Below are 22,574 nucleotides of genomic sequence, written 5' to 3'. Positions count from 1 at the left end.
TTGCTTGTTGGTAGGAATATGAAAACAACTGTAGCAGCACAGTAATCTCCGAATGATGACAGATTTATAGGAGAGCTAAAGCCGAGCTCCGTGGCTATAGCTTAATACTCTAGTAGCTTCGCATCACATCAAAGCAGAGGGATCACGAGCAGCCATCCTTTGATATAATTTTGGACATCATGGCTGGATCAGGAGGAAAAAGACTCGGCTCCTCTTGCTTTCTTCTGATAGGTAATTTAATCATACTCTCTTCATGATATGAGTTTTACAGGCTAGATGGGTTAATTTTTGTCTGTTTATTTATAATTATAGTGATTGCTGGGATGGAGAGATTTGCATACAAAGGAGTGGCATCGAATCTAGTGACTTATTTAACCGATGTGGTCAAAATGAGCAACTCGGCAGCGGCCAAGACGGTAAACAGTTGGTGTGGGTTCACATCCATGCTCCCACTCTTAGTTGCACCCCTTGTCGACTCTTACTGGGATAGATATCCCACCATCTTGGTCTCTTCTTTCCTCTATGTTGCAGTAAGTGTACACATTCACTTTGTTTTCTACCTTCCCTTCCTTTGTTTTTGACAAAAAGGGATATCTCTAACTAGTTGAAAGTGAGATTCAAATTCTAGCGCAAGGTGTGCACGCTACACTGGTCAACTGACCTGACCCACATATGCACTTACTCTTTGATTCTTGCTTAATATCAATGACTATCTATAAAATAGTTTTAACGAATTTAGGCCAATTATCTTGATCATAGGATATCATTGATAAATAGGAATTTCTATAGTTAAAAGTGGATGCATCTACTTAGGTATCTTATTGAACAGAAATTCCTCGTTTGCTAAAAGTTTAAAAGCTCAGCACAAATAATGTTTTTTTTTTTTCTTTTGGAATTTTTTTATCAAGATGTTGCTGATGATAGATTTAAAATGGAGTATGAGTCATCTGCACTAATCTTCTTTCCATTAGAATATAGTGGAGATTTTTAGAAATGCCTCTTAATTTATTGTTGAAGAATATAAAGTCATAACGAATGGGTTTACTGTTAAAAACAAAGGTAAAAAAAACAAGTAGGTTTACTACTAATTGCACTGAGGTCTTTTATAAATAAAACCTCCGAACTACAACTACCGTTTATGATCTTTTTCTGATTTGGGCTCTCGACTTTCAATTTGGTCACGATAAATTTTTGCTCTAAATGTGTAGGAAAGGTGCAACTATAAGCTCACATATACATGGTTTTGTTTTTAGGGGCTTGTGGCATTGACATCAACGGCATTCACCCGGGCAACACCTGCTGCAAACAAAACAAGTTCCAATTCATCATTTCTGTTTTGCTCTCTGTACTTGATTTCTCTAGGTCAAGGTGGATACAACCCATCGCTGCAAGCATTTGGAGCAGACCAACTGGACAGTGAAGAGGAACTTCCTAGCAGCAAAGACGATCAAAAATCAAGCAAAAAGAGAATGTTTTTTCAGTGGTGGTATTTTGGTGTTTGCAGTGGCAGCCTCATGGGTGTCACTCTCATGTCCTACATTCAAGACACTTTCGGTTGGATTATAGGTTTCGCCATCCCCATGATATCGATGGTTATATCGGTTGTGGTGTTTATGTGTGGAAGCCGAATCTATACATATAGAGAGAATGATGAGGCCATGGATTATAAGCCTATTTTCAACATAGTTCAAGTCATCAAGGCAACTGCATTAAAGTTAATGAAATGCAGAATCATATTACCGAATGAAATAATGTTACCGAGCTAGAGTAAGTTAACTAATTTCTAACATGGTACTTCTTTTTGTGGTTTTAACGGTCAAGTTTACAATTAAAGAAATGATTTTCCCACACCGTTTTTCTCCCATGCACTCCTCCCTTACCTGTTGGGTTGAATAAACAAGGGAGAATGAAGTGACATAAATAAATGGACGACTGCCAAAAGGAGAAAATGAGAGTGTGGATAAAAAATATTCCCTTAGGATTACGGAAACTTTAACGAAAAGCTTTTGGTACTGTTCACTTTAATGAAAAATCACATTTTTATACTAAAAAGTCAATCCTAATACTATTCACTTTACTCTTTATTTTGTCATTATCGTTAAAACTCAAAGTTTTTAAGCCATTTTCATTAGAATTAATGTACATGAATTCTGATGCTAATGATATATTATTTGGCTGGTTTTATACTATATAGGCTTCAAGAGAAACCGCTTTGCCGTCAAAATAATAGCAGCACAGCAAGCTTGGTTGGGAATCCCAAAAGTGGCTTCTACGTGCTTGAAAATGCAAAAGTGCTTTTGAGGCTTCTGCCAATATGGATTATGCTTTTGATGTTTGCAGTGATTTTCCAACAGCCTCCAACATTTTTCACCAAACAAGGCATGACGATGAAGAGGAACATTGGAAGCAACTTCAAGGTTCCACCAGCAACTCTTCAAAGCGCTATCACACTTTCCATAATCCTCCTGATGCCTCTATATGACAAAATAATGATCCCGATTACGCGTCTGGTTACGTCTAATGAAAAGGGTATTAGCGTGATGCAACGGATGGGGATCGGAATGTTCGTTTCGGTCATAGCAATGGTCATTGCAGCGGTTGTGGAAGCAAAAAGGCTCAAGATCAGCAGAGAAATGGAAATGCTGGGATCTCAATCCGAAACTGTACCGTTTAGCATCTTTTGGCTACTTCCACAGTACATTCTTTTAGGCATTTCAGACATTTTCACCGTTGTTGGAATACAAGAGTTCTTTTACTCTGAAGTCCCCAGAAGAATGAGAACAATGGCCTTTGCATTGTACACTAGTGTTTTTGGGGTGGGAAGTTACCTGAGTACCCTTTTGATTGCAACAGTTGAAGCAGTTACAAGTTCAGGAGGAAGGCAGAGCTGGTTCTCCGATGACATGAATGAAGCTAGACTTGATAAATACTACTGGTTTTTGGCCTCACTAAGTGCATTGAGCTTTGTGTTTTATGTAATTTTGTCTAGGTGTTACACGAGTACGAAGGATTTGGACTTGGAAGATGAAATCTGTAAATAAAGCTCTTCGTAATTTTGTCCAACATATACATACCGGTACAACTTTTATTTGTTTATTATTTTATAACATTTAGGTACAGTTTATTTGATTGGAAAATCTTAATTATCGTCAGTTATATGCTCAGAGGAGAATTTTTACCCGTTATAAGATAAATTTTTTCATACAATAGGTATATTTATTTGATACAAGAAACTAAGAAACATTATAAGTTCATGGATTTTGACAAATTTATTTGATACAGAAAATTATGAAATATTATAAGTTCACGGCTTTTGATGAACTTACTAATAAGTGAACGTGGTGATCATCATCGATCCAATGTTGTATAGAGCTTTGATTCCACTAATATCATCCCTAGTCAGTCTCCGGCGTGTGAAGGCAGAGCTAATGGTGGGAAGCATTACAGCTCCTCGAACAGAGAACTATGCCCAAGCCCAAGCAGATGCCCAATTTCATGCCAAGCCACAGACTACAAGTCATAAGCACCCGTCACAACATCCACAGCCCACCGTTCATCCGCGTCGTAGTGAAATCTCCCATCAGTAGGTGCAAAAGAATGGGCCAAGACTCCACGGTGGCCATCAAATGGGTATCCATCTCCATGAGCACGTATATGAAAAATAGAAAACTAACGAAAAGTTCAAAAAAAATTTAGTTTTAATGAAAAATGACAAATAAAGGTGTAGTAAATAGTACCAGGAAAATGTAAAATACGGTTTTTCGATAAAAGTAAACAGTACCGGAAGTGTTTCGTTAAAACTCAAAAAAAAAGAATAATGCTCAACCGTGTTAGTCAAACCATGTCCACCGTTATGGTGAGGTTTATTTCCTGATTGCATAGAGGTGGTGCCATTGACAATATCCGGAACACCGTATCAAGACTTCATCATATTTTCGTACAGTTTCCGCGTCTAGTTTTACGGTAGAATTGAGGCTGTAGTTAAGCTGGTAAGTTTTGATGGAAGACTCCAACTGGGAAGGAGAGGAAGGAGGAGGAGAGCAAAAATACTATTCTATCATCTATTTGTAATAAGGTTTTCTTACAATCTTGTAGTTTTCTTCCCTTATAATTAATCTGTACACATATTGGCGGATTGGCCTCAATACAAAGAAGAATATTGTTTGTACCATACTTGACCAATCCCGAAACTACCGAGCACCGGCCAACGCTATACTGTCAAGGACCCAGAAGAGTTCCCCTCCGACCAGGAGGCCAATCACTACTCGACACGTGTCAAGATTAGAAGCCAATCAGAGCGCAGCACGTGTCAACATCAAGAACCAATCATAACATGACACATGTCAATGTGACAAAGCTACAAGTTTTTCTATAAATAGGGGTCATTCGCCCACAATATTGCCTAATGCCATTTGTGTTAAATCATTCACAAGAACTCACTAAATTGAGAGCTTGATCCTTTGTACTTGTGTAAGCCCTTCACTACTAATAAGAACTCCTCTACTCCGTGGACGTAGCCAATCTGGGTGAACCACGTACATCCTGTGTTTGCTTCTCTGTCTCTATTCATTTACGTACTTATCCTCACTAGTGACCGAAGCAACCAAGCGAAGGTCACAAAACCTGACACTTACTGTTGTACCAAAGTCTTCGCTGATTTTGTGCATCAACATTTGGCGCCGTATGTGGGAAACGACACTTATTCCTACTCTCTTCAGCTGTGTCAAGCTGGTTTCTATCATTCGTACACTTTCTTTTGACCAGGCATCCCTCTCCAACATGGGAAGCGAAGGAAGCCACAGCACACAGAATGACACCCCCCTTGCACATAGTGCGAAACAACGAAAGAAGGAAGGAAAACGAGTTCTTCTTCAAGCTAAAGTCGATGAGTTGGAAGCTCAGAACAACAAGATAGCAATGAGGAATGAGGTCCTCCAGGAGCAATATGAGAAGCTCTTCGAGACACTCCACGAAGCTAGGCAAGCTCAGACACGCGAGCTTGTTGCCCCCGTGGAAGTCAACCATCAACTGGGTGCCCTCCAACATGGAGGGTCACATGCATTCGACATAGATATCCCTGATAGGGAACAGATTACCCCTCGACTTGATAATCAACATGAGGCTTCTCTTAACCCAGTTGCTTCGACCCGAACCATGAGAAGTGGAGGGAGACACCTCTTTACTGAAGGGGCAGAAGGATCGAAAGCTGTCTTTCGCGATTGTCGGGATTTCCTGAAGCAACGTCGAGAGAATTCCATCCATATAAGCTCAAAGATTAATAACCCAAGGATTTCTGAGAGACTCGGTCCCCTGCCACGGCCCAAGCCGGCCACCAATTTGGGGAAGGGGCAACAAGTCCCAGAGAGACATGAGGGTACATGGGACTCAGAGGTGTTCCGACAGACATACCCTGGAAGCCAGTACAGAGAGTCCAGGGAAAAATCACATGCCCTTGATCAAACCTTCCTAACTCCAATAGGAGATGGAGATTTACGAAAGAAAGCTCCAGTGACACATAACTCCGCTCAGGACCCCCTTGTCCTACAAATTCTTGAGGAAGTAAACAAGTTGAAGGCTGAACGTCAGGCTGAAATACCTGACTGGAACCAACCCAGGCCTGGCCCTCTTACAAGGAGGATCCTCAACACCCCCCTTCAAGCAAAGACAAAGCAAAAGCTTGGCTTGCAACTTTATACTGGAAAAGAGGACCCGATTGAGCACCTTAACCTCTTTGAGTCCACCATGGCATACCGGATGCACACCGACGAAGAACGATGTCTTCTCTTCCCCTCCACCCTCTCTAGTGGAGCTCTAAATTGGTATTGTCGTCTTACACATGAGACGGTAGACTCATTTGAGGAATTGAGGAAACTATTTGTTTCCCAACACATTTTCCAAACCGATCGCTTGCACTCTGCAGATGACTTGTACACTATCCGCCAGAAGCCAGACGAGTCATTACGTATGTATGCTGACCGCTTCAGCCATGAATACTCCCGGTGTGCCGAGGCAGACGACAAGACTGCCCTCAAAGCCTTCACGGCAGGCCTGCGTGATTGTTTCTTTAAATACATGATCAATGCCAATACTTGGAAGACTTACTCTGAGGTGATGGCGCAGGCTTATAACCATGCCTCCGCCGAGGCAATGACATATCAAGAGAAACCCCCTACAACCATCCTTTATCAACAAGTGGGAGGTGGAAGCCAAACTCACCTAAATGAGAAGACCTCGACTTTCCAAACAGCAGTGGCACCTCCCCATGCCTTGCATAATGCTTCGCCGAATCAACAGACATATCAATTTCAAGGCAAGAGGAAGGATTTCCATCCTCACCACTCTCATTTCAGTAAAAAGAGTAAGGGACACTATCCCGATAACCAAGGGTATCGCCACAATAACGCTCGCCCCCAGGCAGTCAATGCAGTGGGTCAAACCCGCGTCAAGATACCCCCTACCCCAAGGTATGAGACATACACGCCCTTGAATGCCACATGCGCGGCCATTTACCCCAGCATAGCTCACCTGATACCAAAGCCAAAGCCGAGGCACCCAGATTACACGCCCCCGAATAACGCGGGCATGTTTTGTTGCTACCATGAGCATAACGGCCATGATAGCGAGAAATGTATCATCCTCCGTGATCGTATTGAAGCTTTGGCACGAGAAGGAAAAATTGATCAATTCCTCCTTCACCCTCAAAGGGATAACCGTAACCAACGCCAGGTGAATGTCATATATTCCATAAGCGGCGGCACACCCATATCTGAATCTTCCAATAGGGCCATGAAAAACAGTGAACGAATTCTGAGGCCTGGTCACCAAGTGTTTCACGTGGAAGACATCAGGGGAGGGAAGTATCAAAAGCCTAACTGGGATCCGATATGTTTCTACCCTGAGGAAGAAAGAGGCATCATCTACCCTCATAACGACCCATTGATCGTGGAGGCTCACATAGCCAACTTTGATGTTCGACGAATCCTCGTAGACACAGGGGCTTCGGTCAATATCATGTTTGCCGAAGCTTTCAGGGCGCTCAGTGTAGCTGAACACTTGCTCGATCGCTCGATTTCTCCTCTGATAAGCTTCTCCGGTGATATCGTGCAACCCTTAGGGAGCATACATTTACCCTTTACTATTGGTACAGGCCCTTACACGGCTACCATTACCACTAACTTCCTAGTGGTTGACTGCCCAACGGCATACAATGTCATCTTTGGGCGCACAGGCATCAATGATCTCAAGGCTATGGTATCCACGCATATGCTGTTGATGAAATTTCCAACCCCCCATGGCAACGGCTACATCAGAGGAGATCAGCTTAGTGCACGATCATGTTACAACACTTCAGTTAAGCAACAACACTTGCCCGGACCCAAGGAAACCCTGTCTGTACATGACCAAGTCACAAAGACCAGTCTAGATGAAGCGAACTTGGATCTTCCTGATAGCAACAATCAACCCGATGATCCTCGAGATGACTCTTTCACCCAGCAAGCCCAACCTGCTAAAGAGTTGGAGAAGGTACCTATCTCAAGAGATTATCCAGATCGCATGGTGAAGATTGGCACCACATTGTCACCACCCCTTCGGTTAGCATTGATATCTTTTTTGAAAGAGAACACTGAAGTCTTCGCCTGGTCATACGAGGACATGCCAGGCATCTCTCCCGATGTCATCTGTCATCGTTTGAGTATTGACCCCAAGATCAAGCCGGTGAGACAGAAGCGAAGATCTTATGACGCTGAACAATACGAGGCAATGAAAGCAGAAGTTGAAAAACTCAAAGGCATAGGCTTTGTCCGCGAAGTCAATTACCCGACATGGGTAGCAAATGTGGTCCTTGTTAAGAAAAATCCGACCAAAGAAAGTTTTTTGCTTCAAAAGGTCTTGTGGAGAATGTGTGTTGACTACACCGACCTAAACAAAGGGTGTCCGAAAGATAGCTTCCCTCTTCCTCTTATTGACAGACTTATAGACTCTACGGCCGGGTGTGAACTCCTGAGCTTCATGGATGCTTACTCAGGATACAACCAAATCCTCATGAACCCTTCGGATCAAGAACACACAGCCTTCACTACCGACAGAGGACTATACTGCTATAAAGTCATGCCTTTCGGCCTAAAGAATGCAGGAGCGACTTATCAGAGACTAGTCAACTCAATGTTCGCCGAGTAGATTGGGAAGAGCATGGAAGTTTACGTTGATGATATGTTAGTCAAGAGCAAACATGCTGACCAACACATCACCAACCTATCTGAAACTTTCACTATTTTGAAGAGGTATCGAATGAGGTTAAACCCCAACAAATGTGCCTTCGGCGTAGGCTCTGGCAAATTCTTAGGTTTCATGATTAGCCAACGAGGCATTGAAGCTAATCCCGAGAAGATCAAAGCAATCCTCGACATGAAGGAACCGGTAACTTCAAAGGACATCCAGAGCCTTACTGGCAAGGTGGCAGCCTTAACCAGGTTCATTTCTAAGGCCACAGACAAATGTGCTCCCTTTTTTAAAGCACTTAAGGGAAGTAGGAAGTACATTACATGGACTGATGAATGTGCCGAGGCATTCAAAAACCTCAAGGAGTACATGAGTAAAGCCCCTCTACTCTCCAAGCCCGAGGTAGGAGACATTCTCATTATCTACCTATCGGTATCAGCTTCAGCCGTAAGTTCCGTTCTCATTCGAAAGGATGGGAATATTGAGCGACCTGTCTACTACGCTAGCAAAGCCCTACAAGATGCGGAGACACGATACTCCAACATTGAGAAATTAGCTCTAGCATTGGTCATGTCTGCTCGGAAACTTCGCCCTTATTTCCAAGCACACGCCATCATCGTGCTTACCAATCACCCTCTTCGACAGATACTCCAGAGTCCTGACACGTCTGGGCGAATGATCAAATGGGCGATAGCATTGGGTGAGTTTGACATCTCCTACCAACCAAAACCAGCCGAAAAAGGTCAAGCAGTAGCAGATTTCATTGCCGACTTCACATATCCGGTTGACATTGCTTCTACACCTGAAGCAGTGGCTTCATTACCCCCGGAAGCTCAGAAGGTAGAATCAACGACCTCAGCATGGAGTCTGTATGTTGATGGCTCATCCAACCAACAGGGCTGTGGAGCGGGACTAGTCTTGACTACGCCCGACAAAGTAGCAATGGAGTATGCTCTTCGTTTCAAATTCAAGGCATCAAACAATGAGGCCGAGTATGAAGCCCTTCTGGCAGGATTACGTTTGGCCAAACACCTCGGGGTTAAACAAATTGATATTTTCAGTGACTCCCAATTAGTGGTCAACCAGGTTACCAACAACTTTGATGCTAAGGACAGCTCCATGGCAGCATATCTTGCGCAAACACAACTTTTGCTCAAGCACTTCCACTACCAGATCACCCAAGTTCCTCGAGCGGCAAACAGTCATGCAGACGCCCTGGCTCGCCTCGCCTCAGCTGTGGAAGACAAGATTGGAAGAAAAATTCATGTCGAACTGTTGGCAACACCAAGCACCATGGCCGCAGAAGTATGCAACTTACAACAGGGGGATAGTTGGATCACCCCGATCTATAATTTCCTTGCTCATGGCACCCTCCCAAATGATAAAGTCCAGACTAAGCAAATTCGATACAAGTCTACCCGCTACCTGATCATCAATGATCAACTCTATAAGCGAGGTTTTAGCCTGCCATACTTAAGGTGTCTTACGCCTGCCGAGGCGGAAATCGTCCTTCGGGAAATACATGAGGGAGTCTGTGGAGATCATGCTGGATCTCGGTCCCTAGCACACAAGACTTTTCGCCAAGGATATTACTGGCCAACACTCCACCAGGATGCCATCAAAGTATCCCGCTCATGTGACAAATGTCAACGATATGCAACTATTCCTCATTCCCCTCCAGAGCCTCTTACTCCTATGATCAGCCCTTGGCCCTTCGCCCAGTGGGGACTTGATTTGATCGGCCCAATGCCGGCAGGGAAGGGCAAAGTCTGTTACGCAGTCGTTGCAGTGGACTACTTCACAAAGTGGGCCGAAGTAGAACCCTTGGCAACCATTACTGAGGCAAAGATAGAAGACTTCGTGTGGAAGAACATCCTTTGTAGATTCGGCATTCCCAATGCGATAGTCACTGACAATGGGCGACAGTTTGACAACAAGAAGTTCAGGTTGTTCTGCTCTAAGTTCAACATCAACTTATGCTTTGCCTCTCCAGCTCATCCCCAGTCTAATGGACAAGTTGAGGCCATCAACAAAATAATCAAGCGCACTTTGAAAACCAGCTTGGACAAAGCTAAAGGCTGTTGGCCAGAATTTGTACCCCAAGTTCTTTGGTCATATCGCACTTTATATCGGACTTCAACAGGAGAAACTCCATTCTCACTTGCCTTTGGCACAGAGGCGGTTGTCCCTGTTGAGCTCGAGCAAGCAACATTCCGAGTCCAGAACTACATTCAAAGTGAAAATGACAAACAACTCACCCTCAACTTGGATTTAGTCGAGGAACACAGAAACCAAGCTCACTTGAGGAATGTCGCCTACAAGCAGCGCATCTCCAACTATTATGACTCTAGGGTCAAGCTTCGTTCTTTCAAAATAGGAGACTGGGTCTTAAAGAAAAGATTACTCTGCGACAGAGTCCCGAGTGAAGGCACACTTAGTCCAAACTGGGATGGACCGTATGAAGTCATTGGCATCAGTCGCCCTGGCTCTTACACACTTAGAAGCTCCGATGGCAAGACCCTTGGCCATCCATGGAACGCTGATCACTTGAAGTACTACTACAAATAGACTCACGATGTACAAGTGTTGAGCTATAGCCGTTCGGCATCCTATTTAATGAAGGCCATTTGGCAATGAATTCAATAAAGAGGTAATTTAGCCAACTCAGCCCTCACTCTTTTACATTCCTAGCAAGGGAACACTCAAGTGTTGAAACCTCAAAGCAGATATATCCAACACGAAACAAAATCTAGGTATGTGTCGACAAGACTATACAAAGAAAGGAACAACCAAACAATGGCTTATATCCAAACAATAGATCTATTCATACATAGCCAAACATGCATTAATAATAGTGCAAACACTCATAAACACCTAAAATCCAAAACTCTCAAGCTTATAACATGGGCACATGTTATACACACATCAGACTACTACATCCAGAATACATGCAGATAGTAAAGACACTGCTATTCATTCTCATCTGAAGCCGAACCCCTGGCAGTATCACTCCGCGTCCTACCATCATCCTCTGCATCCCCAAGATCCTCTTCACCATGCTGAGTCTGTGCATCAGCACTACCTTCATTATCAGACTCATCTTCGCTGCTAGGATCAACAGCAAGGACAAATGTCTCGCCCTTTCGATGATGCTCATCTATATCTTCGTGGTATTTTCGAAGAATGCTCCCATCATCATAACGATCAAGGACGGCCATCCATTTCCTTTTTTCAAAGCGAGCTTCTTGAGCACAGTAGGGTTTAATAGCAAGATGAAAGGTCGAAGAACTTAAGTATTCTTGCACAGCAGCCTCCCTTTCAGTTGGAATGCTCTTCTCCAGTTCAGAAATCTCAACTAAGGCACCATCCAATTCTCCCCTAACCTTGGATACTTCCAAGGTAGCCACCTCCAACTGTTTTTTAGTTGCCTCAAACAATTTCTTAAGCCTTAGGTTCTCACCATTTCGCCTTTTCAAGCTCTCCATGGTTTCGTCCTTCAGTTGGAGAGCCTGAGTCAAAAGTCCCTTATTCCTTCGGGCCTCGTCCACAAGCTGCTTATTCTCCTTCAGTTTTGCCTTGTACCGCTCAACCTCTTGCAGTCTGTCGTGATACTCGGCCATGACCTACATGGCAAGACGATCATCACTACCTAAATAATGATAATAAAGAGGAAAAAGTAAGGAAATGACAAAGTAACACTCACATATGAAGACAGCTTCAACATCCGGTCGCAATCCGATTCATCCTTAGCTAAGGGCTCTCCGAGCTCATCGAAGGCGAATCGACGTCCTGCCAAGCAATTGTTGATATCCCCAAAATCCTTTGGCCGCGTGGCAACCCTCAAGTCCTTCCACGGGACACTGCCAGCTCTTTCCTTGCCTTTCCCCTCATGGCGGGAACCAGGATCACTTTCCTGGACAGTGTGCTCCATAGTAAGAGGATGAGGCAACAGTCGGCTCCCTTCTCCTGCAACTACGGCAGCAGCATTATCAACGGCCTCGACTCCAGTCTTCCTAAAGGCAGGCCCCTTAAGGACCCCATCTTGGGACTTAGGTCTAACGGATGGTTCCCCTCGGAACTTATGAATTTTCTTATGCGGTAGGATGTCTTCCGAATGAACTAACACTGGTGCTTTCCTTTTATGGGTGCTAGTCCCTGTTTTCTTGCTTACCTTCTCCACTGCATAAGGAAAATCAAAATAAGAAATACAACTTTCCAAATAAAGTAAGGAATTGAGCTAAGTTTACATGAAGGATACAACTTACTCGATCGTCCCTGGCTCTCGGAAACTAAGGGTTGGAAACCGTACCGACGAAATAAGGGTCGTAGCTTGCTTAAGTGTCTATCCTCTTTGGGCACCCTCAACACCTTCTCTATGTCAGATAGCTCCTGCCCAAACAGTTGGATGGTGCCCCGCGTCACTACATGAAGCAAAGTGTTAGAAGCAAGAAAAGACCACAACAAATAGCAAATAGTACGAACGGTTGATACGTTACAACCTACAGTCTGGAAGTGAGTAAGCACACGTCGCTCAGGCGTGACACCCTTATCATACTCCCAATCATTATACAGAAAGCACCAACGGTTTTTCCATGTGTAGTATGCCTTTTTCTTACCATACACAATACGCTCTCTCTCACTCCGACATGCACACTCGGCATAACCAGTGCATGATTTTGCTGGGCGCATCTTGTAACAGTAACGCCACTGATGGAAGGAAGGCTCACACAACCCACACTCCATCCAAATGATATAAAATCCAATCAAAGTATCCCAGAAACCAGGATTGAGTTGCCCAGGTGCATATCCGATCAAAGATAACATCTTTTGCAACCACGGATGTAAAGGTAGTCTCACCCCTAAAGTCAGTAATATCTGGGTGTAGAACATAACATGACCTTGGGGAGGCTCAGAAGGCCATTCTTCATCATGTACCAAACGTATCCCTACACTACGAGGGATATTACATGACTGCCTTAGCGCCTCAACCTGCTTCTCATTATCTAACAAGTTATTCTTTAGATGGTCTGCTGTGAACTCAGAGCGAACTATGGGTATGGCATCAAAAACAACCCCCTCACCCAACGCCATGGAGGAAGAACTAGCAATAGCTAAAGTTTGACGGTTGGGAAGATCATCCAATGTTTCTCTAGTACCGGACTCTAACAAAGACCCTGAAGACTCCGACATTGCAGACTCAGACTTAGAGCTAAAGCCAAAAGAGCCCTCATCACTAGAACTTCCAGGCTCTGACATCTACAATAAGAAGAAACAAATTCTATCACTACATGCATGATCAAAACATAAGGAAGTTCCTATATTACCCACATGAAGATGGTGCAAAGCGATGCCGGAACCCTTCTCAATCAGAAAGCAATCCGTCTTCCACAGTCACTACAAAACAAGCAAATGAAGACCGTGTCAAGCGCCAAAAAAAAAAAAAAAAAAAAAAAAAACAGCTTCATCCAAAAAGCTTCACCCGAAAAGCTTCACCTCCAAAGCTTCACCCACAAAGCTTCACCTAAAAAGCTTCACCCACAAAGCTTCACCCAAAAAAGCTTCACCCGAAAAGCTTCACCTCCAAAGCTTCACCCACAAAGCTTCACCTCAAAAGCTTCACCCACAAAGCTTCACCCAAAAAAGCTTCACCCGAAAAGCTTCACCTCCAAAGCTTCACAAGGGCCCAAAGCTTCACTTAAAAAAGCTTCACCTACAAAGCTTCACCTAAAAAAGCTTCACCTAGAAAGCTTCATCTACATACTTTCACCATCAAAGCTTCACCATCAAAGCTTCACCTAGAAAGCTTCATCTACAAAGCTTCATCTACAAAGCTTCACCATCAAAGCTTCACCTAGAAAGCTTCAACACCAAAGCTTCACCTACAAAGCTTCAACACAAAACCTTGCTCCAAATAAACAAATTTTGTTCACAAAACCTAAACATTTTTTGTTTTACACCCACAAGGGCCCAAAATCTTCATTCTTATTTATTCACTTATATATGTTCCCAAACATATTATGATAGATCAAATAATAATTCAAAGTCCAAAATTTAGTTATGGACAAAAATACAAGCAATTCACCAGTACTGAAGTTGCTACAAAAACTGGAATCTTCCCCAGCCTAGAAATCCAACAAAGCTTCGCCTCCTTTTCTCTATCAAATTTTTGCAGCTGCTGCTTCTCTCCAATGGAGCTGAATTTTGGACACCCTCTAGTTCTTGAGCAGATGAACAACTTTCAAGAAGGAACCATTTCTGTTTGAGCCACGGAAATTAAAGTGTTGAAGCTCCAAGCATGACGGTCGGATTCTTGCAGATTTCGAAGCTGCTGTGATGTTTCGAAGATCTGGAAATATTTAACCATTAGTTCATTCTGAATTTTTGATATGTTATGAAAGAGACGATGAGGAACAACTTCAATGAAGAAAGCATGCTGATCTGAACAATAGAAAATGGAGTTTCGAAGCTCACAACAAATCTGACGGGTTGACAGAAAAATAATAACCAGTCATTCATCATACCTGAATTTCTTGAGTTATACAGCTCCGAGGGATCTCAATTTTGGATATGTTGTAGTTCACAAGTTAAGCAACAACTTCGATGAAGAAAGTATGTTGATCTAAGCAAGAGAAAATGGAGTTTTTGAAGCTCACAACAGGTCTGACGTGTTGACAGACAAATGATGAACAATCACTCGTCGTACCTGAATTTCTAGAGTTGTACTGATCTGATGGCTCTCAAATTTGGATATGTTGTAGTTAAGGAATTAAAGAACAACTTTCATGAAGACAACTTTGTGATTCGAGCTACAGCTGATGGTCTTATATTGAAAACCAATTCAGGTTGTTAGGGGAAATGAAAACCAATTCCACCAAAGAAACATCATTATGATGTTTCATCATTATGGTGTTTTCATCATTATGATGCTTTCATCATTGTGATGCTTCCATCATTGTGATGCTTCCATTATGATTGTAATGCACCAACGGTTACACCCTCTATCATAGCAGTATGTGTGTGTATCTCCCTATAGTCATCATGTGCAAGACTATCGTAGTCAGATGGCTTTCCATAAAACAGCTACCAACCGTTACACCTTCTGCAATTCCACTTATTCGGGCCTAGCAACCTTCATAAACAAAATATATGAAGAAAAAGTCCGGGGCTACCACTTAGAAAACAAAAGAATGAAGTTTTGGTACTTACGACATGGACTATTAGCAAGACACCTCATTCGTCAACTCCCTCGACTAGAGACTTGGGGGACTCCCACCATATGCTACTACGCCTTGGTACTCAAAAGTTCGTGACTACTCAGTGACTTGGATTTTTCAAGTCTCCAACCGAGAAGTTTTCCTCACTCGGGAAATTAAGGGAACACTACCTCAAACTACATGCTTCACTCACAAAGCTTCAACAATACAGGTTTCAACAAAAGCAAAAATTCAAAGAACTTTATGAAGAAGGCTTTGGTGTATTTAACACAATATGTTGAAATGAAGCAAAGCTTATTTATTAATATTTTCGATAAGCCACAAATATGTACATATACATGAGTCAAAATAAACAAACAAAATGGAGCCTTCACAAAGGTTGCTTAGGGGAAGTCTCAGCAGTCGGTAGAGCCCCAGAAAGAGAAAGCACCGGAGGGTGGTTATCCGGAGCCTCAGTACTTGACAAAACCCCAGAAAGAGGAGGCATTGGAGGTTCATCATTTGAAGCTTCATTACCAGGTACAACCCTAGAGGACGAAGGCAATAAATGCCTTTGGAACAAACCCACAAACCGCTGATGATCAAGTAAAACCTTACCATCAGATTCCTTCATCTGGTCAAGCTTCCTCTTCATGTTTGTAGCATAGTCATGGGCGAGCCGGTGCAACTGCTTATTCTCATGCTTGAGCCCTCTAATCTCCTGTTTGAGACTCATCACTTCAGCAGCTAATGATTCAACTTGGCGGGTTCTAGCAAATAGGCGTTGGGCCATATTAGACACAGAACCTGCACACTGAACACTAAGAGCCAGAGAGTCCTTAACAGCCAACTCATCAGACCGTTTGGAAAGTAGTCTGTTATCTTTGGGAGTGAGAAGGTTCCTGGCCACCACTGCAGCGGTCATATCATTCTTCATCACAGAATCCCCAACGGTAAGAGGACCAGTAGGGGATATAAAGGATGGGCGCCATATGTTGTCTGGAGAAGGCGTGGCTGTCTCTTCTCCAAGGTTCAAGTCAAAACGACAGTCGGAGGGTCCAGACATTTTCAAATGTGTTGAAGAAGGAAGAGGTCAGACAAATCAAGATCTTAGAAGTGCAAGAAATGAGCTTTTACTGGTAGAGATTCAAGTGTGCTGTGGAACTTAATGCCAGCCTCTATAAAAATCTGCACTCGACGGAGCTTCAGAAATCGAAGAGGCGTTTGCTTTCTCAAAAGCTGGGCTGCTCAGAGACCACGAGGGCCGATCTCAGAAATCGAAGAGGCGTTTGCTTTCTCAAAAGTTGGGCTGCTCAGAGACCACGAGGGCCGATCTCAGAAATCGAAGAAGCACCTGCTTTTTCAGCCTCGTCAGCACCTGTCACATGCACACTCAGCTTTGCGGAAATTACGGGCAATCTGTCGAAGATTTCTGGTGAAGTAGAAAGCACGTGAATCTTACTGTTCAATCACCGCTCTCCATATGCACCATCAACTCCTCGGGTACCACATATAACTTTGTCAAAGATCTCTGACAAAGTTTAGGCACGAGAATTTCGAAGTTCCAGCTACCCTACTATTACCCATAAGGGTAAAGGAACAGCACCACTGCTTGACAACTGGAAAGTCCCTATGTGTGTCGACCTCCGTGTTTTGCGGCAAGACAGGTTGGCAAGAACGTCCAACCTTTACTCACATTCGAGAAAAGACTCCCAACATAATTACTTTCTCAAAAACCGGAGTAGCACCGCTTTCCGAATCTCGAGAGTCAGATCCTCGACGGGATTGCTTGTTCGAAAACCGAAGAGGCACAACTCTCAGAACTTCGAGAGCCAGATTTCCTTAGATAAAGCTTGTCTGTAATCTTCACACGTAATATCAGCTTTCCAGATACCACATACCACTTTTTCAAAGTGCTCTGACAAAATTAAAACACGTGAAGCTGGCAGCTCCCACTACATTGCTGTGACCAAGAAGGGTAAAGGAATAGCATTACTACTTGTTATTGGGAAATCCCTATATACATTGACCTCCCTCCTCAACGGACAGGCAAACCTGCAAAAATGCTCAACCCTTTCTCGCATTCGAAAAGGCACCCTCAACATAACCTCTCGAAATACTCAGCTTTATTTCCCCCCGATAATACCTCAGCAAATAAGCCACACCAAGAACAAGAGTATCTCATATCATCAGGGTCGAAAGCAAGAGTATCCCATATCATGCTTTCTCCCTGTCTTTGTCTTTGTCCTTGTCCACACCTGCAGGACAAGGAGAAAGAGAGCAGTCAGTCGGAACCTGAAATCAAACCTCCAATTTGGAACTGACTGCCTGGAGCCTTTGCCTGGTCGCTTACTTAGCATTGCTCTCGAGTACTCATCCTCAACTGCTGTCAAGGTCACGAATTCCACCGGCAAATACCTCATGACAGTTGATCAGATATTGGCTCTTTACACTGAAGCTGCCAAGCGTGAATGAGTCACTATGAAGGAATGTTCTGAAGGACCATTTAAATGCAAAGGTTGCACACCACTTCTGCCATGCAAAAGATTGAAGCAGAAGGTTCAACGGTGGGCTGAAACAGATCACTACAGCACGACACCTTTCCATACCACATTCATTATTCCGTCAACAGCAAAAGTATCCCATATCATCAAGGTCGAACGTACTCTAGATTTGATGGACTTGTTTTGACCCTCAAATTTTTGAGTCGGCCTTATACTCTGAAGGGCACCAGAAAACCCTCCAGCACAGTTCAAGAATAAGCCTGTGGAAAGTTACTTCTTCAAAAGCAAAAGTATCTCATATCATCTCTTATCCATTTGCTTCTCCTTATCCTGGCAGTTGAATGAGAGACAAGGAGAATGAGAACAATCAACCGGAAGCCGACGTCAAACCTCTGATCCTGGGTTGCTTACTTGGAAGTTTGACTGCTTACCTTGTCTGTCACCTCTTTCGGCAGATCTCCTAGCTCGGCGACTTGGGGGACTCCTACTATAGGGTTTGTATCGCACTTGACCAAGCCCGAAACTACAAGTAAGCTTCAAGTGAAATTGATACATTACCTTGTGCGTCAACATCAGCTAAATACACCATTCCCGGATGGAGGAAAGGTACTTCCAGAGAAGGGCAGATGAAGATCAGACCACACTTCGGTACTTAGAAGTTTCGTGATTACTCAAGGGATTGGATCTTGCAAGTCCCCAACCGAGGAGTTTCCCTCACTCGGGAACTTAGGGGAGCACTGTTTGTACCATACTTGACCAATCCCGAAACTACCGAGCACCGGCCAACGCTATACTGTCAAGGACCCAGAAGAGTTCCCCTCCGACCAGGAGGCCAATCACTACTCGACACGTGTCAAGATTAGAAGCCAATCAGAGCGCAGCACGTGTCAACATCAAGAACCAATCATAACATGACACATGTCAATGTGACAAAGCTACAAGTTTTTCTATAAATAGGGGTCATTCCCCCACAATATTGCCTAATGCCATTTGTGTTAAATCATTCACAAGAACTCACTAAATTGAGAGCTTGATCCTTTGTACTTGTGTAAGCCCTTCACTACTAATAAGAACTCCTCTACTCCGTGGACGTAGCCAATCTGGGTGAACCACGTACATCCTGTGTTTGCTTCTCTGTCTCTATTCATTTACGTACTTATCCTCACTAGTGACCGAAGCAACCAAGCGAAGGTCACAAAACCTGACACTTTCTGTTGTACCAAAGTCTTCGCTGATTTTGTGCATCAACAAATATAATACATAAAATTTTCAAATATTTTAGCAGAAACACAATTACACAAAACAAATTGACTGTAAATACAAAACAAATTGAAAGTTGCATTATATATGCGTGTTCCTAAAACAAGTTAACACACGTTCAACATATAGAAGGCCAGACATCCATATTTCTATAAGCTTCAAAAGCTCCAAAAAAAAAATCATATTTTCAGCATATGTATGCTGCTACAACTTTAATTAATTATTGCAGAATTTCAATACACTCAAGTTGAGGTAACTTATTTGATTAAGGGATGAAAAAACAGGGTGAACTTCAATAATAAATACTACTTAATTTAATGATTAATCTTTGAGTACTCTTGATTATGTGAATATGCATGTGAAGATCAAGTATTATATAAAGCTTTAATTCCTTGAATATCATCTGCATGCAAACTTTGAGCAAATCCAGTACGAACGGTGGAGGACATCACAGCTCCTTCAACAGAGCTATGTCGTAGCCCCAACAGATGTCCGATTTCATGCAATGCCACAGTCTCCAAGTCATAAGCACCCTCCACAGCTCCCACAGCCCACGGCTCATCGGCATCGTAGTGGAATCTCCCATTGGTCGGTGCAAATGCATGAGCAAGGGTCCCGCCTCGGCCTTCAAATGGGCTCCCATCTCCATGATCACCACTAGCAAAACTTATTGTCAGATCCGCGTTCTCATAGGTTTGGGATTGACTGAACGAGAAGTGTGTGTTGCCTGCCCATGTTGCAAAAGCGCGCGCAACTGCGTCCCGGGCATCAGTTGGGGTGCTTTGATCAAAAGCATAGGTGAGATGGTACTTAGAAGAAGGCCATTTAGGGTTTCCGGGGAAGAAAGAATAATGAGCAACCGTGTGAGGCGAACCATGTCCGCTGTGGTGGTGAGGGTGTCTTTTCTTTCCCGATCGCATGGAGGTGGTGCCATTGATGATGTCTGGCACACCGCATCGCGGCATCATCATTTTTGATACGGTTTTGTCATCTAATGTTCCGGTGGCTTTGAGGTGGTAGTTGAGCTGGTAAGTTTTGATCGCTGACTCCAAGATGTCGTCGAAATCATCATTATCGGAATGGCCGTTTAAGTATCCAAATTTTTCAAGGTACTTCTTTAGGTCTTGGATGCCTTGGACCTTGTCGCCCTTGTGACACCCCTTAAGATGGTTGAGAAACTCGAATGGCGACGTGTTTTTGTTGTGGGTTTCTGACGACGTTGCATGGGAGAAGAGAGAAAGGAGGACAAAGAGAAAAGTGATTGTGAACAGAGAAAGAGTACATTTTGAAGCCATTGTAAACTACTTAAGCACTTATGATTAAGCAGATTGTGGATATATTGCAAAAGCTTTGTATTTGGAGGCCTATTTATAGGTCTAATAGCGAGATAAATTATTGCACAAATTGAGATTGAGCTGGGTCTTCAATAGTAATATGATCATGACCTTGACTATGCATGGCTAAGTCTTGCAAGGTTCGAGATGATGGTCCAGAAGAAGAAATAAATAAATAAATCGGGAACAAAATTAGTAGACTAATTCTTGGTGCAGACTCCAGAATATACGTATAAAACCAGCCAGTCAAAGAGAGAAACTGTCGGAATAATAAATTAAAGTTAACTAGAAACAAAGACCTAACCCAAAAATTCCACATATGCGTCAAAATTAAGGTTTTCTAACCTTAGTATGTTTCAAATGTTGTATAGTGGAGACACAATGAAATACCATTAAAAAAAAATGGGTACGTAACATCCTAGAAATCACTTGCGAATCGCTCTGTTTTTATGTATTGTTTTTAATTTGATTTTTCTATTTTGAAAAATGGTCCATACGACTCCTGTGTAGGGGTGGTTCGGTATTGGATACCATACTGAAACTAGTATCCCGAATTCCAAATCGAAAATTTTCGGGACGGGAATTTGAAGACCATTCCCAAACCAAATTTTCGGGAATCCCAAATTTCGGGAATCCAGAAATATTTTTGGGATTTCGAGACAAATTGGGAATCCCAAATTGAAATATGAAATTATGAATTGTTCTTCAAATATATAATTCAAGAACACATTCATGAACTAGGAATGTCATTTCATTCACACTACCATTTAATCGAACACTGGCATGCTTGACTGTTTTTATCAAAGTCAAAATTCAAATTAATTAAACCATTTTTGCAATCTGTTAAGAGACAAAAGAATCAAGCCTTCTGAAATCATCAACCATGGTAGCAGCAATAATAAAATCCAAATGAATATTAAATAGAACATGAAAAATATGCAAGGTGTAGGGCATTCCAGGTTGCAGAGCATGAATTAGAAACTACTAACATCAATTATAAAAGAATAATATATATAATATATATGTAGAAATATATATATAATAATAATTAATATTATATATTTCTGGTTCGGTATGGGATTCCCAAAATATCGAGAAGCCAATCCCGAATCCCGTACCAAAATTTCGAGATCGGTTCTGGATAGCATCCCAAAAATTTCGGGAATTTCGGATTGGGATCGGGATTTTTAGGAATTTTTTCCACCCCTACCCGTGTGCGCTCTACTTTGCCGGCCTGATTTTTTTTAATCAAGATAAACTAAAACTAACCCCTAACAACAAAAAGGAATATATTTTACGTGTAATTGTCTTTGGCTTGTTTTTTTTTACATAGCAAGCATGAACCCTAGCCTTCACCATCATTCCTCTGCAATTCTTTTATTCTTTCTTCCTCTTCATCTCTTTCTTTTTCAAATCCTAAGCCTCTCTATACAATTGAAGGGGGCGAATCAAAATATATAACTAGGTTTAGAGGATTGCAAATAATGTAAGCATATGGAATCTATGAGTTTAATCTTTTTTTATTTGGTAAACTATGAATTTATATTTTATGGTTGTGGATATATTTTGTTGGGTGTTATTATTATTATTATTATTATTTTGTTCCAGTTTATATGTTCATAAGTGATGATATGATATTCAAGCATTCACAAAAGACAAATTCTGTGATTGTTATGCATTGAAGATTGAAGGGCCCACAAAAAAGTAGCAATCCATGTGAGCAAAATTCTATCACTCTTTCTCCACTTGCGAATACACTTATATTCTCCTTTTATTATTTTTAATTTTTTTTCTTGCAATTTGGCTAATTAATGATTGTTTTAAATTCCATAAGAATTAAAATTTCAAATTGATTTAACGTTCATGGGCATTGATGAGTGAAATTGTAGCATCCCACATTGCCCAGGGGAGAGATCCTTAAATGTATATTCTCATCCCTACCTAGCATGAGGCTTTTTGGGAGCTCACTGACTTCGAGTTCCGTAGGAACTCCGAAGTTAAGCGAGAATGAGGCTAGAGCACTCCCAGGATGGGTGACCCACTGGGAAGTTGCTCGTGAGTTT

At 42.5% G+C, this 22,574-nt stretch overlaps 2 protein-coding genes and 1 pseudogene across 3 annotated transcripts; 1 reads left to right on the top strand and 2 right to left on the bottom strand.

Moving 5' to 3' along the window:
• The first annotated feature begins 59 nt into the window (after positions 1-59).
• Positions 60-3,096, top strand: LOC103411043 (protein NRT1/ PTR FAMILY 5.8-like; annotated as a pseudogene).
• A 7,898-nt stretch (positions 3,097-10,994) lies between these two features.
• Positions 10,995-13,084, bottom strand: LOC139188202 (uncharacterized). 2 transcript variants are annotated; one of them, XM_070805402.1, is made up of 4 exons: positions 12,720-13,084; positions 12,486-12,641; positions 11,924-12,399; positions 10,995-11,843 (listed from the first exon to the last, which is right to left on the bottom strand). In XM_070805402.1, the coding sequence occupies exons 1-4, from the start codon at positions 13,042-13,044 to the stop codon at positions 11,190-11,192; spliced, it is 1,611 nt and encodes a 536-aa protein (XP_070661503.1). In that variant the 5' UTR covers positions 13,045-13,084; the 3' UTR covers positions 10,995-11,189. The 2 variants fall into 2 exon arrangements, with proteins under 2 accessions (XP_070661503.1, XP_070661502.1); XM_070805401.1 differs by having other exon boundaries at positions 12,486-13,084.
• Positions 13,085-19,231: 6,147 nt separating this feature from the next.
• On the bottom strand, positions 19,232-20,505 carry LOC103425577 (metalloendoproteinase 2-MMP-like). The gene has a single exon (XM_008363666.4). It carries the CDS (start codon positions 20,470-20,472, stop codon positions 19,543-19,545), a length of 930 nt encoding a protein of 309 aa, XP_008361888.2. The 5' UTR covers positions 20,473-20,505; the 3' UTR covers positions 19,232-19,542.
• Between the last annotated feature and the right edge of the window lie 2,069 nt (positions 20,506-22,574).

Source organism: Malus domestica, chromosome 09 (genome assembly GCF_042453785.1).
Source record: "Malus domestica chromosome 09, GDT2T_hap1".
NCBI lineage: Eukaryota > Viridiplantae > Streptophyta > Magnoliopsida > Rosales > Rosaceae > Malus > Malus domestica.
Note: the sequence above shows the minus strand (reverse complement) of the source record. Positions and strands in the feature narration are given on the sequence as shown.